At 42.1% G+C, this 17,440-nt stretch overlaps 1 protein-coding gene across 4 annotated transcripts in view; it reads left to right on the top strand.

The window, feature by feature from the left end:
* The window catches only part of NTRK2 (neurotrophic receptor tyrosine kinase 2), a 315,336-nt gene that overhangs the window by 171,441 nt on the left and 126,455 nt on the right, over window positions 1-17,440 (top strand). For 2 of the 4 annotated variants that reach the window (XM_070431419.1, XM_070431420.1), the window contains 2 exons: window positions 6,733-6,921; window positions 10,768-16,712. In XM_070431419.1, the coding sequence (XP_070287520.1) occupies window positions 6,733-6,921; window positions 10,768-10,796 (218 nt within the window). In that variant the 3' untranslated portion in view covers window positions 10,797-16,712. Of the gene's footprint in view, window positions 1-6,732; window positions 6,922-10,767; window positions 16,713-17,440 lie in introns of those variants that run through there. The other 2 variants (XM_070431418.1, XM_070431417.1) reach the window with 1 other exon arrangement.

Raw genomic sequence — 17,440 nt, 5'->3', positions numbered from 1 at the left:
AAGTTGACTTGTTTTTACCCTCCGGGGATGTGTCAACTGTCATCCAGTTCTAGGTTATTGATGCATTTCTAAGAAAATTAAAGAAATAAAATACAACTGGACTGCAGCTCCATGCCAGGCAAAGCTGGCTGAATATTCATGCCTGGAAAGTGTGGGTCTTAACTTTCATTGGCCACGATGTAATAAATTTCTGCATTGGTAAATCAGCTGTTTGTTTATGACCATTTCTCATTCAAGACAAGGCTAACATCTAGACACTATGATTTGTGCTTGATTGCATTCGATTCCTTGCAATTGTGTTGACAATTGAAGAGCAGAGCTTATAGCTATCAAATGAGTGCAAATAATGTAGCTCATCGCTAGGATTGAAATCAGGTGTGATCTCCTGGGACCTCCAATTTGTTTAGTATTTTCTATGCGTACAGAGACAATGAAGAGGAATTGCTAAGAAGGCATGAAAAGACAGACTTCCTTCCATTTTGCATACGCTTTCCCAAGATTTAGCCATCTTGGGCATCTGTTGGTTAATATTTATTTTGGTTGCAAGGTTGACTATAGGCAAAATTGCGAAGTATACCAGTGTCATGGAGCCTTCCAGTTGTGAGCCCTCCCTGTCCATATGAGGAATCCTGTTCATTTCCCTTTTTGAACTTGATATCAGTCAGCCTGTCCTTAACTAGCCCCATGAATTCCAAGGGAAGAGCTCTCTACCAGCAAAGGAAAAGTGGAGAAGTGGTCAAGTTGGAACATTAAGCTCAACCACCTCAGGATTTGTCAGCAACTCCCCAGGGCACATTTCAGATACAACTGATCATAGGCATTTCGAGAAACCAGAGAGAGTCCTGGGCAGTGTGGCAGGTGGCCTGTTTGATGGCTTGTGTTGTGTATGTGTGTGTGAGGGTGGGTGAGGGAGGCAGGAGGAGTTGGGTGATAAACTCTCCCACAACAGTGCTGTGGGATGGGGCCTTCCCTCCACTAAATAGCAAATCACTCTAACACTTAAACATTTTTCAGGCCAGTTCACCCTGCAGGGAGGTGCTGGTTCCTCAAAAGCTCCAATAGCAGGATTTCACCCTTTTAGGCCACAGCAGAAAGAGTTCTTCAGAATTGTTCTTTCAGCTGCAGTTCGTCAGAGGCGCTGCTGCTTTAAAATGTTGGTTTTGTTGTCATTCAGGGATGGTGAAACCAATAGGTCAGGAGATGATGGCCATTGATGCAAAGATAATTCATTATTCACAGTTCCCCAGAGAAGAGGGCACACCATGTGGAAGGGGGACCTCAAGGAGAAGCACCTGAGTCAATCAGGAGGCAGAAGGAGTGAGGGGAAAACAGAAACAAGAGCCTTTATTGTGGTTTCCTCCGGAAGGACTGGGCGAGGCTGGGGTAGCAGGTTTAGGATTGGATGGTTTGAGGAGCTTCAGTGGGTTCTGGGGTGTAGGAGCTGACCCTGGTTGTCTGATACCTGGCTCTGGGGGACACATGGATAATGGCCTGGAGTATGATAACTTGAAAAGGGATGTGGTTGGGGCGTAGATTACAGATTAGTTGGTTTGTATATGAAAGGCTCACTCAGAGGCAAGTTCCTTACTACCTGAGGATGACACAGGACAGTCCCTCAATATCATCAAGCCCAAGATTGAAGCATGAGAATACAGAAAACACAAGACACGCTTATACAGCTGCTCAAGAACAGTGATCTCTCCCCTCGCCCTGAGGCATTGTTGGTCCTTCCCCAGATGACCTTCATGGATTCTTATCTCAAGAAAATAAGTCTAAGTTAGGCTCAGAGAGGCCTGTAAAGTCATAGATGTAGAGACCTTACCCAGAAGCTCTGATAAAAGAAAAAATGGCTCTTTGAACTTGAGACATATTAAAAGAAAAATAGGTAAAAAATGTTTCCAGGCATAAGTCATATTTGTCAGCCCAGTAATTAGAACTCTCTACCCCAAACTCAGCAAATTGCACATACCCAGCAATTTAAAACTTTTTATTAATTTTATAAGGCATTTTTTTCAAGTCCTCATATGAATTTCTTATAACACTGTGATGTGCCCCTGACTCTTCTGTCTTTTCATTGTATCTCCCCAAGCACGTGCAGACACACACAATGACACATCGTGTGACATGCACAGACAGGCGCCTGTCAAATTATATAGACATTCATTGTCCCTGTTGAGAGCATTTCCCCCCTTCCCAACTTTGCTGAGCTCTATTAGATCAAAATGTTCCTAGAAAAATGGGCTGAATTCCTGCAGCCTTGCCAGCCACATCAATCTTCCAGACTTTGGAGCATCAACAATGAAGAACACAGCACTGGAATTAATATTCCAATTGATAAATGGTTGAGGTTTGTGTATCAGTCAGATTTGTCAACAGCGACCTCCTGGCAAAGTGAAAAGGCTTTTGAAAAATCACCTCTGGTCTTTTATACCCCCCATATGCTTAAAAATCCACCATCACCATCACGCTGCCTCAAAAAAAAAAAAAAAAGCCCATTTTCTTTCAATTTGTTACTCCAGAGTCTGGTGTTTTACTCAGATAGGTCAGGGAAGGAAAGAGTGTCCTTTGGTGGAGGAAGGGACGCAAAGAGCAAGTCTCTGGGTTGAACTCTTTAAGTTAGAGCCCCACTGTGTCCATGGCAGATGATTCCAAGCTCGGATTCCTGGAGGCATCTCGCCATCGTCTTCTAGGTATCAACCTCCTCTAAAATGATGAGATGCTATAGGAATGTTGGTAGTCTGACTTGGGCCACAAGAATCAATGACAAAGGCAACTGGGATCAGATGTTTCTACTCCTTGCAGGGGCTCCAGAAGCAAATATCACTGGCCTTCTGACAGCATGTGGAGTACTTGAACATGACAATTCCTGTATTTCTGAGGGTAAATGGGCAGCTCGGAATCTGTTGAGAAATGTGTGACCCTGCCTGCTCAGGGAGCTCAGGCAGTAGTCTATTTGGGTCACCCCAAAGAGTGGACAGCTGCACCAGGAACAGAGTGACAGAGCCAGCGGGGACACGAGGCAGAAACCTTAGCACAACACATTTCTATTTTCCATCTCTGGATTTAAGCTCTGGGTGATCTGGGTCTGCCAGAAAGCAAAGAGTGAAACAGAGATGGTTAAGGATATTAGAAAGAACTTGTCTTTATTCTTGGCAGAATTTCCACACTTTGCTAATGCTGGTGAGCTAGGCACAAGAGGAGTGCAACTGGGGAGGTTGCCTTTTCTTTGAGTGTTCTGTGGCTTCTAAATTGGCTGTGTGAGGACTTGTTTGCAGAATTAAGCCAGAGTGTATCATTAAAGGCATCTCAAATGAACATCCCCTTGAAAGAATGCTTTAAAAAATTACCTATAATAGCAGTTGGCTGCCTCCTGCATAGTTTGTTTAAGATTCAGCTAGCTGGGGAATGTCCAATTGTTATCACTACATACTGTGATAATCCCCATACGAAGGGGAAAATGGATCTTGAATTGGGAGATGGATTACAATGATATTTCAGAGGGGATTTAAAAATGTATGACCCAACAGCTTTTGTTTTTAGAATTGTGGTGCTTCTCATTGCAATAGTCAAGTGTGAGGGAAGAGGTAAAGAATGGATGGAGATGTTGAAACATGCATCCTGGAGGTTGGATGAATATACATTCTCTTGCTATGAAAGTAGTGATTCAGACTTTCCTTTCCTTAGTATGCATTTGCCTTGACTGCCTTCCCTTTGTCTTTCTTTCTATCCTTTTCTTCCTGTCTTCCTCCTGGCTTATGATAGTAGTCCTGGCCAGTGGTTGCTTTCCGTGGGACCCTGCACCCAGTTAGTTTGCTGCAAAAACACATGTCATAAATATACTAGAGGCCTGGTACACAGATTCGTACACCAGTGGGGTCCCTCGACCTGGCCTGCACCCTCTCACATTCCAGGACCACTCGTGGGGTGTCAGGTGGTTTTGGCTTGATCCCTGCAGGCCAGGCTAAGGGACCCCACTGGTACATGAATCCGTCCACTAGGCCTCTAGTATGCATATAAGATCTTTGGTTAATCTCTTTCTACACCCCGCCCCCGCCTTCTCCTCTTCTCTCTGAGATTCATTAGTCTGTTCCATGTTTTCATGCCTGTAGTTTCCGCTCCTGCGTTGAACATCTGCCCCCTGGTGGTCAGTGCATTTTATAGCTACTGGCCAGTCGGCCAGCTGGCCAGTTGCTTAGGCTTTTATATATATAGATAGATGTCTAGGGGGCTTTTTCTACTTTTCATGTCTACCATGAGCCACCGATATCTTAATTGTTTTGAAGCTTTCATATAGACCTTTGTCTTTGTGAATCTATTTTTGGTTGAATCTAAACACTGTTGGTTTAATGGTCAATGGATTAATGATTTAGATAAGACACAGTAGACTGTATTTATGGACATATACATTGTGAGACTCTGGGCTAGAAAGTTAAAGTGTCATATGAAAAATGCTATGGTTATTGCTTTAGTATAAAGACATCCATGGAATGACTCTATAAATAAACTAGTGGCCTGGTGAACGAAATTTGTGCATGGGGGGGTGGTGTTCCTCAGCCCAGCCTGCACCCTCTCCAATCTGGGACCCCTCGGGGGATGTCCAACTGCTGGTTTAGGCCTGATCCCAGGGATCGGCAGTCGGACATCCCTCTTGCAATCTGGGACTGCTGACTCCTAACCGCTCACCTGCCTGCCTGCCTGATTGCCCCTAACCACTCTGCCTGCTGGCCTGCTCGCCCCCAACTGCCCCTCCCCCACCAGCTTGATCACCCCCAACTGCCCCCCCTGCCAGCCTGCTCACCCCCACCTGCCCTCCCCACCAGCCTGCTTGCTCCCAACTGCCCCCCTGCTTGCCTGCTCACCCCTAACTGCCCCCCCCGCTGGCCTGATCACCCACAACTGCCCTCCCCTCTTGGCCCCTAACTGCCTCTACCTCTGCCCCGCCACCATGGCTTTGTCCAGAAGAATGTCAGGAAGGTCTCCTGGAAGGTCTCCCAGTCTAATTAGCATATTATCCTTTTATTAGTATAGATAGAGGCCTGGTGCATGGGTGGGGGCCTGCTGGTTTGCCCTGAAGGGTGTTCCAGATTAGGGTGGGGGATACCTTGGGGGGCGGGGTGGTCCGGGCGAGGGGCTTGTGGTGGTTTGCAGGCCGGCCACACCCCCATTGGGGTGGGGGTCCCAACTGGGGGTCATGGCCAGCCTGGGTGAGGGGCTGAGGGCTGTTTTCAGTCTGGCCACACCTCCCAGTGGGGACCCTCACCCCTTGGGGGCGTGGCCAGCCTGGGTGAGGGGCTGAGGGCCATTTTCAGGCCCCTCCCTCAGAGGCCAGCTCGGTAAACCCAAGCCTTCAGCATGCTCAGGCCAGCTCCGTGGCCACTGCCCACAGGCCCCTCCTTCAGCAGCCGGCCAGGGCAGGCAGGAAGCTTGGCTTCCTCCATCGCCGGGAGTGACCCAAGCCTCCCACCCCCTCTGGCTGGCTCTGTGGCCACTGCCATCTTGGTCCACTAATTTGCATATTCCCTCCTGATTGGCTGTGGGGGTGTTGCGGAGGTACAGTCAGTTTACATATTTGTCTATTATTAGTGTAGATAATATTATGACTAAAGGCAAAGCAGGTCAATTGCTGTGAGAGTGAGCCATTATTTTATAGGCAAAGGTGACGCAGCTACAGACAGAACACACAGAGAGAGGAACAGAGTGATAGGACAGTTCAATGTAATTCTAGTCCACCAGTTGTAACTTCATTTAGTAAGACCTAGTAGCAATTCATACTCATGACACACATTTAAATTTATAGTGCATTTTCATATAAATAGTTTCATAAAATAGCAAGCAGGCATCATTTTGCACATGTTACAAATGTAAGTGGTTGCAGAGGTACAAAGAAAGTAACTTGTCCTAAGAGTAGAGAAAGGAACTCAGATCTTTGAGCTCCTTGTATATATTTCAGTACACTGTGAAACAGGATCTTGAATTGATGCTGGGAGTTTCAATGAGCCAGTGTTCTAAAGATGGATGTTCAGAGAACAGAGAGGAAGGCTGCATATTAAATTACAGAAGAAGGAAGTCCAGAAATCCGAACACTCATATGTTGCTGGTGGGAATATAAAATAGTGCAGCCACTTTGGAAAACAGTTTGGCAGTTCTTCAAAAAGTTAAACAGGGAGCTACCATATGACCCAGCAAGTCTACCCAAGAGAAATGAAAATGTATGTTTCCACAAAATCTTGTAGATGAATGCCCATAGTAGCATTATTCACAACAGCCCCAAAGTTAAAACAACCCTAAGTGTCTCAATTGGTGAATGAATCAACAAAATGTGACATATCCATACAATGAAATATTATTTGGCAACAAAAAAGGAATACAATAATGACACATGCTATAAGTGAATGGACCTTAAAAACATTATGCTAAGTAAAAAAAAATTGTCCTAAAAGATCACATATTATGGTTTCATTTACATGAAATTTTCAGAATAGGTACGTTCATAAAGATAGAAAGTAAGTTTATGGATGTCTGGGGCTGGAAGTGAAGCGAATGGGGAATGACAGCTATTTGGAATGATGAAAATATCCTAAAATTAGATTGTAGTGATAGTAGCAACACTCCTTGAATATCTTAAAACCCACTGAAGTGTACATTTTAAATGGGTGAATTTTATGTATGTGAGTTACAACTCAACAAAGGCATTAAAAATTACAGGAGAATGTGTATTTTTTCCAACTCCAGGCCCAGCTTCAGTTATCAGCAATGATGATGACTCTGCTAGCCCACTCCACCACATCTCCAATGGGAGTAATACTCCATCATCTTCAGAGGGCGGCCCTGATGCTGTCATTATTGGAATGACGAAGATCCCTGTTATTGAGAATCCCCAGTACTTTGGCATCACCAACAGTCAGCTCAAGCCAGACACATGTAAGTACATCTGTTTATACTTATTGGCCCATTTGTTGCATAGCTGTATCTATAAGCGTGTTTATCAGAATCCTTGACAAGGATGACTTGGGGGAGGAAGGCTGTGAAATGTCTGAGTATTCTTGGGGCTTTGGGACCACAGAATAGATTCTTTAGTTTGTTTCTTATGGAATTCACAGGGCGTGTCATCTGCTGGGCTTGGAACTGTGGGCAATTTCTGGCTTCTCTTGGGATCCATTTTCAAAAACCATTTGTCAAAATGAAGTTGGAATCAAGGCATACTTATCTTGAAAAAGAGAAAGAAACCAGAAGTATCATTAGAATGAACATATATCAGGCAATTGATAGGATTTAAATTTGCTTTATTGAAAATCATTAAAATATACATTATAGGTCATCATGAGGAGCTATGTTGCACACAGGTGGTAACAATTCTGGTAGTTCTGTATTATTTTTTCAGTCTTAGTTCTCAGCATGAAGCTTCTTGTGATGTCATGATAGCAAAAAGACATGTTAAATAATCTGACATATTTTTTTAGAACCAAATGAACCCAATAGCCTCTATTGAAAGCTTACAGTTGTTTTTTTTCCCCAAGAATCTTACTCTATTTTTTGAGACATTGCCCAAATACAAAAAATGGAGCACAGACTTAAGGACAACAAAGAATAAAATCACAAGGGACAAACGGGTCTTATGCCATTGGAACTCCAGACCTTCCCTTACACATGAATAAGGGGATATGAAGGTAGAATATTAGGTGACCCAGGTTCCAGGAGTTCCCTGGCACTGAATAATGGATATATTCTATTTGAATGTTCTCACCCCACCTTAAACGCTTTTATCCTGAGAGGTAAGGTGGGAATCTTAGAAGGGTAGTATTTGGGGACTTACTTTCCACTGAGACTATCATGGGATAAGGAGGCTTAACGATGAGTATCAGATCTGTTCACATATGAGGAAACACCTATTATTGCTTCCTATTTACTCAAATTTATCCCAAGGTACGTTTAACAGTGGATTCAAGTTTCATTGTTAAGAAGAACAGAATTATAAGCTTGTAAATACGTGAGATTGGACCCCACCATAGATTTCAGTTGAATGTGTAATATGACAAGATAAATAGAATTGCAGATGTGAAGAATATTGAGCTTCTTGAAATAAAATTATTAATTTAAATCAAGGTATTTCTGATTCTAACATTGTCATTATGGTATGAACAAGATGTGTGGAGGTATTGCTTAAAAATGTGCATTTTTTGTTGAGATAATTATCCTCCAAAGGTCCTTGAAACACCCTGCATGCATTGCAGTCAAATGTTGAATAAGGCAAAGCAGGGTATTATGGTGAGAGAATCTGTCATCATTTTGATTGTTCTCCCTAGGAACAGAGCACTTTGACACTCCTGTCACCATCAATATCAGGCTGTATAACATACTTCATTTAGCCTGAGGTTGTATTATAATTGAGGTTGACTAAAATCAACCTGTTCCAAAAGTTTGCTCTCCTTTGTTGATAGTGGAAAAATAAAGCAGGTAAAGCTGAATAATAAAGTATTTAGCATCAGTTCAATAAGTCCAATAAGAGAAAATTAACAAATGAGCAAGCAAAGAAATAAACAAACAAACGAATGAGATCCTATAGAAGAAAGTGGATTAGATGGCTGCTGGGTCTATGGTTCTATCTAGAAGTGCTTTCTTACCCTAGAAATCCACAAGAAAGCTTCCAAAGGTCATTTCTCTAACCTAGAGTCCATGGAGATTTTTGCAAAGGTTTTAAACTAGACATTTTTATTATTTTGGAGGAGTCTTGGTTTTGTGGTTTAGCCACTGTACACCACCTGCATTTGGAAGAGAGTTGAGGAGACCTACAGTATCCCCTTAGCTTCTGTCCTCTACCAGATGGATCCAGACCATTGATTCTTAATTTGATAGTTCATTCCTTGGAAAGTCTTTCTGGACCCTTCACCCAGCCATCTTACTCAGCTCAGTATTTCCAGTCACTCAGAAATTTTTTTTCCTCTAGGCTTCAAGCCATACACTATTTCATGATTTGAAGAACACTTAAAATCATACATCTTCTATGAATCATTTTTCAAAGAAATGGGAATGAAGAAGCAAATTACTTCTCTCCTTATCTTCACCCCTTTTAAAAAGTCATTCTTTACCCCATATTTTTACCTTTATCTTCAATGTATCTGTTGCATTTTGTTAAGAGTATAACCACTCTCATGTATGTGTTTCTGTAGTCTTGTTTATGTTAGATTGTAAGCTCCTCGAGAGCAGAAACAATATCTTGAATTATTCCTTCATATCATGGGACGTGATACACTTTTGATGTTGGCCAAATGTTGACCAGCTATGGATATATATTACTGAAATATTAATTACTAACAGACTTGTAACAAGTAAAGATGACCCATAGCCTTCTTCATTGGCTCTATTCCTATTACACTTGCCTACATAATAGTTTACTTGTTAGACAAGTTTTTAATAATATATTATCCAATTTAAACAGATTTAGATGACAATTTTAGCAGGAATAATCTTTTACCAAAAATCCTGATTTTTGAACATCCTAATAGCAGTCATCCAGAAATTAAAATATTTTAAAATGCATAAATCTGCTATACAGAGGGATCTGTTGCTCTAGACCCATACAATTTTGGGAGATTAGCTTTCAATTAAGTGATTCCCATGGAACATTTTTTTTCCCATGGAACATTTTTATACCTAACCTCTAAAAAACCTTTAGAGAAGGGATCTTTCAAGAAGTTTGCTATGTTACATCTGAATAACAAATTTAATATCATCTCAGATAAAGTTAAGAACTTTTCCCAAGTGCTTAAAGCAAAATGTCACATGGATGATATACCACCAACTTCTGGACCTATTAGTGTCTTGGGCCATAAGCCAGCATATTTACTTCTCTTTCCTAAATCTACCTGCTACCTAAAGATGTTGGCTTTCAAATATATGTGTGATCTTACAAAGAAAGAGTGGTTCCAATCTTATTTTACTGAATTGTAAAAATCTAATATAGAAGGTGAATTTCAATCCATTAAATATATATTAACTATCCATAATATTCCTACAATGCCAGGAACTGCAGATTTAGTGCTGATAATGGCATGTTCCTTGCCTTCAGAGAGTCTTGTTAGGGAGGCCAATGGTTAAAGATTTCATCATATAATTACAATGCACTATAATAGAATAGCTTAGAGCTAGGGTCCTAAACTCCAATTACCTACAAGATTATGCAGGTCAATATGGAAACAGGCAAGGTCAGAAAGACGATATGGCACTGTGAAGGCTATGCTTTAAACATGACCTGATATTACCAGATACTCAATTTTTTTCCAGCAAGAACAGGCACTTATTAAAATATTTCATTGTGAATTTCCCCAAATTTAAAACACTGGGTGAGAACAATAAATGACACCAGGTTGAGTCAGATTTGATCCATAATCCACCACTTGTCCGAGACCCCTGAGTTAGACCTTAAAGATCATTTAATACAAATCCTTTATTCTACAGATGATGCTTAGAAGTCACTTTTCCAAAATTACTCAGCCTCCATACTTATATAATTTTGCGTTACAAACAAACGAACAAGAACAACAACAACAAATCCCAAACAAAAGCAGACTGCTTTAAATGATATGTAAGATCATTTAAGTGAAGAATGTTAATAAATTATATCCCCCAAAGTACTTTTTACTATCAGGAGCTATGTCAGGCTTTCATTTACCAAATCTAGAGATGGTGTGCAGGATTTTAGAGCAATCTGAACAGGGCTGAATTGCTCCTGAGCACTTTCCAATAGCAAGTCTGTCTACTTTATTGCAGGGCCCAGAGGTTCCCCCAAGACCGCCTGATAATAATTTGGTATTTGGAGGCTCCTGTGTCACTGCAGGAACTAAAGGAGGCTAAATCCATGCCTGATGGAGGAGAAGAGTTCTATGGTTATCTGCAAATTCTGGCCAGAAAACATCTTGACGTCACTCCTTAGCTTCCATACCCTAGCCAAGCAAGAAGTTACCTTCCAAAGAGAAAGCAGTGTGCTCTAATGACTAAGCCCTCAAAGTGCTATGCCACTTTAACTATAGACCCATCTCCTCGATCAATCAGGATGGCAAGATGGAGCTGAGGAGCTCAGCACATCAAGTCTGGAGTTGGTCTTTAATGCAACTAGTCTGTATAGACGTGTCTGAAAACCACATCATCTGACAGCATGGAGTGGTTTCCCAGTAGGATTTACAAACTTGACTCAAGGGCAGCTGTGCTGCTATCCTGTCCTTTACTGCTGAGAAAATTTTTGCTAGGCAGGATACAAAAGGAGTTGAAAAAAAAATAATGAAAGGGTAAAATAAAAAAACACTAGCCAGCAAAACCCCCAAGTCATAAATCTTGGGTTCTCTTGAAGAGTGGGAATGTGTTATAGCTTCCCCTGCAGGAAAATCAAATGCCATAGACTATTGTCCTTCCTAAAATTGTGTCTTTCCTAGAGAAGCCTTGTAAATTAGCTAGGGTCCTAGGCCTGGGGCCTAAATTAAATGAGAATTGTCCCTAAATATGTACTGTATGTGTTCTCACAGAGCATGCCCTCTATGTATCTAGGGCTAGTAACTCCTTGTGACAGATGCATATAAAGAACTCTGATATTTGTTCCTTTTGGTTCCATTTCCAATGAAATGGATCTTTATTGATTTCCTACAGAATGTGCCATATTTTTCCAGGTATTATAGTGTGTGAGTGTGTGTGTGCTCACGCGTGTGTGTTTTCCTATTGGTTATATGCTTATTAGGCAATTATGTAGATAAGCACAGATTCATAGACCAGCTAAGAATAAGGAAATAAAAGGTTATAAAGGCAGGGAGTGTTTTAACAGTAGTTGAAAAGATCACATGGGGCACCCTCCTCTTCCCTTAATGTCATACCCATACCAACAAAGGGAGAAAAAGGAGGTGATATTTTTTCACAGAACTTCAGAGGTTTGAACATATTTGCAATGTTATTTGAGTACCTATGAGAAAAAAATGCTTAATTATGTCCAGGACTCTAGGAGCTCATTAGATCAAAGGATAAGGACACAGAGTTACCTGAAGTTATCTTCAAACTTGAGTACAATCTGTGTCCATGGTCCATTTTGACTTAAAAACAGGTAGAAACAATTGCTTTAGCACTTATCTCTGTCCTTTGCTTCTTAATTTTGTCCTTCAAAAATATATGTTCTTCTAAGCATTTAATTGGCCAAATATAGCTGTTTTGGGAACTGTTTATATCCCTTTGAAGGGCATGGCCTACACTTTAAAAACAAACTAAGTCCATTGTGCCCAGCATGAGTGTTATGACAGAGAGAACACAGTTATTTTAGGATCCTTAGAAATTGCTTCGTTTATGGCACACTGGGTTCGCAATTCACCCCTTGGGGGTCTTCATGGCACATTGCTGGGATTCTGTAGGTCCCAGTTCAATTCTCTCTCCCTCTTGGTTCCATAGTCCCCCATCGCTAGCTATAACAGCTTGATATTATATTCTCTTTTCAACTCAAGAGGAGATGGTAAGAAGCTATCAAAAAATGCTTTAAAAAGCAACTTGAGTTCCCTAGAAGAAAGGAAGTGAATACATGCTGCATAATTACATTTACAATGTAAGCCACGTTACAAACTCCACTGAGCTGAAGATTTGTTAGCAAACCAGTGTCAAGCACATTTACAACAAGTAAAATAACAGACATCATTTTATTAGCATTTGACCACTGGGTGATTTTATTCGTCTCCAAAAAGAAATACCACCTGATTATAGGATCCCTAGATCCCTAGAGAAAATACTTCTATCTTATAGGTAACAGCTGAAAAGGAAAAATGATTATGGATTTAGGTCAAGGAAGCGCTCATAGTGATATTCTGAAAACTGTTTTACTGCCACATCATCGGCCAGCCAAGATAGAATTATGCAGCCCTCTCACATCAAACATTTCAATCCAATTTCACCAAGTCATCAGTGCTATGCTGGAAGCACGCCAGCAAATGCAGGATCCTAATGCATGTATTCTGGGGGTTTCCCAAGGCCCAGCTCAACTGGAGAATGGGTACCAGCAGGGTAAATCCAATCAAGTCCCCCCCACCCCCCTGTTTTGGTTTCCAGCTGGCCACTCTTGCATGTGCCAGCAGATTGTGGACCAGGGCCAGCTCAGCAAATACAAGTGCAGAGGAGCCTCTTGTGTTCGGAAGAAGCTCCTGCTACCCAGATGCTTTGAGCACTGAGTGCTCCCTATGGTTAAGTCAAGATGGCACCATGGGAGTTTTCCTTGGATGTGACACTCAATCCTTGAAGGGGGCTTTTATGCGAGATGCAGATTTTCTCCTTGTAAAGTGCAAGTTTTCTCTGTCTTCACTAATTCTGCCAGCTGAGAGGGTAGCCCACCACGGTTGGGCTTCTCAGGTGACTCATCATGCCAGCTCTCCTTAGGAAGGCACAGGCTTGCTGCCCTTGATCCTCGCTGATATTATAGTCGTCTTTTGTTTGTCTGAGTGTTCTTTTTCTTGTTACTTATTACTTCTTTTGAAAGGCAGGTTAAGACAAATTTGCTCCATACCAGGGATAGGAAAAAACTGTTGAGCTACTTCTTAGCCACGCACTGATAGCCACGCACAATGGCCATCTGGCTCCTCAGGGTTAGTCCCTAAGTGGGAGCAAGAACTGCCTCCTGAGGGGAGCCCACAAGTTGCTGAGTCCACGCTGCCCTCTGTGGAGCCTGCTCCCTTTTGCTTAGAGAAAGCTTCCTGTTTCTGAATGCCTGACCTCCTCAGGGAGGGGAAAATTAAAAGGCAATATTTGTGGCCTGTAGGAAAATGGGAATGCCAGTAGTACAGTGACCACCAGGACTGAGGAGGTTTGTAGGATATGGAACTTTCAGTTTTAAACCAGGACAGTCCCAGGAAACCACAGTGGATTTGGTCACTGACCCAATGGTTTTGGCCAATAAGACAGAATGAAATGCCTTCAGGAGCCCTAAAATGAGAAACATTTAGAAAATGTAAGAAACGAAGATTCTGGCAGCTAGAGATAACTGCTGATGTCATTTGGATATACGGCTTCCTAGTCTTATGAATGTCCTTTTAATCATCCTGTGATACATTTGTGCCCCAACTTTTATTTGGACTGGGCTTTGTTTATATTTCTATAGCAGTGGTTCATTCCAGGTGGATTGTGCTGGAAAATTAGTAGGGACTGCAGTGAGTGCATTATTGCCAGTTTCAAATTTCACATTCGATTCATGGTACCTGGGTTAAAACAGAGGTGGGGGGTTGGACTGGCCATGTCAGGTCTGGTCTAGAGTGATCTTAAGTCCGTATTTGCTCAGCTCCACATGGTGAACATCATAGAGTGGGTGAGGCCTGTGTGGTGGGCTGGGAAGACTCAGGAAGTAAGAGGCTCCCTGTCCTGCCTCGGCAGGCTGAGAGTTCTGGTTTAGGGTCAACACTCTTGACGATTCCAAATGTAGATTACCACTCAACTGAAGCAGCCAATCACTTTTTGTCTCCCAGTTCTTCATCCTGATCAGCCAACTTCTTTCATGGAGTGTGCTGGGTCTTAAAGGGCCAAGTTGGTTATATCTGACATTTCCCACTATTTAGGGATGCCCTTCTTCCGCCAGCATCCCTGGTGCAAGGACCTCTGATGACTTGAAATCTCTCCTTAGACATTCAACCTTACTTAAACTTGATGGAGTTAGCGCCCAATAATCTCCAGCTTCTTCTGATATTTCAGGCATCTGGGCCTACACTGGGTTTCCGGCAAGGGGACCTCTCACTAATACTCTCCAGAAGTATGTCTATGTTGGTATTTTGCACAATGTTACAGTTGACAGATTCTAAAAATGAGTTCATAACAGAGAGATTCCTATGATTTATAAGAGATTAGATTTGTATGATTTTGAACCAAAAGGCGGAGGAGGAATTTTAGAAAGAAAACAGTAATCTAATACCTAGTTTTTATATTATTCTTATTACTATATATGCTATGAAAATACATAGACATCAATATTTTTTTATCCTGTTGCTATTATTTAGCACATTTATTTAACCATGCCATTGACCTTTTGGGTGCATTAAAGAGGAACCCAAGCTTGTTATTAGATAATGAAGGCAATTAGACAGAGTGCTCATATTCTTAATGTTCCAACAAAGTGGTTGATATAGAGGGGGCAGGATAAAATCCTACACTATCTAATCATATCAAAAGAGCTAGCCTCCGGGTTAGGGAATGTCTTTAGTACAGGAGACTACATGATATGGCACCACTGACCAGCCACCTGACTTACTTTTCTGCAAGAGTAATGGAACTTCAGATCCATTTATACCCTTATGCCCAATAATCATCCCCATCTTTGCTCCTGGAAAGCGTTTACTTTTGTAAGTGAGTCGGCCTTCAGTCTGTTACTACAGAACAGACTGGCTACCCAGGGACAGAACTCACGTTCTTACCTTATATCAAGAGAGCACCCCGGCCAGCTGGACTAACTGGGTCTCTCTCACATTGTCTCTATCCTGACCCATAAATATCAATTCCTTTGTCCAACTCATCTGCCATCCTCCCTCCGTTTCTCTGTGTATGAAAGTTCAGAAACCACGAAGCTAATGATCACATTTCTCCCTAGTTCCTAGTTCCATTAGTGCTGTATCCTGATACCCACAGAAGCAATTACGAATCCATATCGCTCTTTGACCCTTATCTAGTGAGGGCCATTTTCTTCTTTCCCAAGTGCGATTACTTATAGGGTGTTTCTTCCCTCTTACAAGCCTTTGTTTTGAGTTGATGGTAAAATCCCTTTAGTTACATGTAAGGTTTTAGTGTTCCTTGAGCCCTACCTAGACCTTTATCAACACTGGTTTTGAAGAGGAATGCACTCATTTTCTTAGTGAGATATTGGCGGTGGGGAGGTCTGCCTTTGATTTTTTAACTCCTGAGCTTTGGAGAGGGAGCCAATGGCCAAGTAGCAAAGGGGATAAGCTTATCTCCCACTTCTTAAATACTGCTTCTCGTCCAGGGTGATGTGTACTCTCTCCTGTTTCCTGCATATTGCATCCCAATTTAATTAAAGTGGATGTTAGCTAGACTGGGGTCTCATAGCTAGTACATGAGTACAGTCCTTGGTGTAAACACCCCAGTGCTCTCTTTTGTTCTCTTAGAAGAGATCCATGTTGTCGCACGTTGAGCTTCTATGTGTGGGCTGAGCTATAGGATGGGTTATTGGGTTGTGGATGAATTCCTGTGGCCCCCACACCCTCTGACCACTTTTGAGAAGAGGGGACTTGTGTGGGTGGGTGTGGATGATGTTCCCCAAGGAGATCCTTCTGAAGCTGGGCATGCAGTCTGGGTGTTACACTGATCCTCACTCAGAGGTTTCCCTGCTTCTCCACTGCGGGCAACAAGCAACCAGCCTCCTACTGCTGGGCCTGTCTGCTGCCTTGCAGCACTGGTCCCAGTGGCCATGCCCTCTGATGCTGCACCATGATCTAAGGGGATCGGGGAGGGAGGGGGTCTCTGTGATTGCTACACGTTGTTTAACTTTAATTCCCTCTCTCATATTTGATGCAAGAAAGTGGACCTAAAACATGACTTGCATTCTCTTACTGTGTTCAGAAACTCCAGGACTTGTCCACATATATCAATGTGATCAATGGAGTTTGGAAGTTTTTATTATACAGACATGTTTATGAAAATAAGATCTGTTGTATTGAATTCTGTGATGTAGTTGATCATTCAGAGCCAAACGCGTATACCAATAAAGATAATAGTGTCTCATCTGCGGTCTCTGTTGCCTACTTTTATCACCGACAGTGTTGGGATCTCTAAAAGCACTACAAACAAGCCTCTAGAAGTTGTCCTCATTTGTTTCCATTTAGCTCCCAAACTGCCCCTCTGCGCCCAGGCAGGGCCAGGACTAGAATAAAGTAGGTGAGGCCCTCCCTTAGGGTGCAGAATTTAAAGGAGCACCAACAATCTCAGAAATCAAGATAAGTAATATTTTAATGCAGCATTTTAAAAGACAAAAATGGATGCAACATCAATCTGAAAAAAAGAGCAAAATTTTACCTAAAGATGGGGTCTGAGAGGGCTCTATTTATTTAAAGCCTCTAGTTGTTTAAACTTTTAATATTTTTCACCATAGATGTTTGCATTAATTTTATTTTGGAAAATATTGCATTAAAATATCATTCATCTCAAATACTGAATTTTGGTTGTTCCCTTAAATTTTGTGTACAAGGCATGGACCTCACTCCCCTCACCCTATATAGGCTCCTTCTGGCCTGAATCTCATGTAAACCTCTGGTCACTGCCAAGCACTGCTTTGTATACATTAGCTGCTGGGCTGATTAGCCTTAGGTCTTCTCTCCCTTCCTGCAGTCCTTGCCTAATTGTGCTCCTTCGCCCCCAGCCCCAGCCCATTAGGTACATTTCCCTGCCCCTCTTTTCTAGCACCTCCAGTACTAACCATCCTGTGCTGTCTGCT

This window comes from Myotis yumanensis, unplaced genomic scaffold, assembly GCF_028538775.1.
Source record: "Myotis yumanensis isolate MYYU_CA2020_CCGP unplaced genomic scaffold, mMyoYum1.0.hap1 SCAF_12, whole genome shotgun sequence".
NCBI lineage: Eukaryota > Metazoa > Chordata > Mammalia > Chiroptera > Vespertilionidae > Myotis > Myotis yumanensis.
Note: the sequence above shows the minus strand (reverse complement) of the source record. Positions and strands in the feature narration are given on the sequence as shown.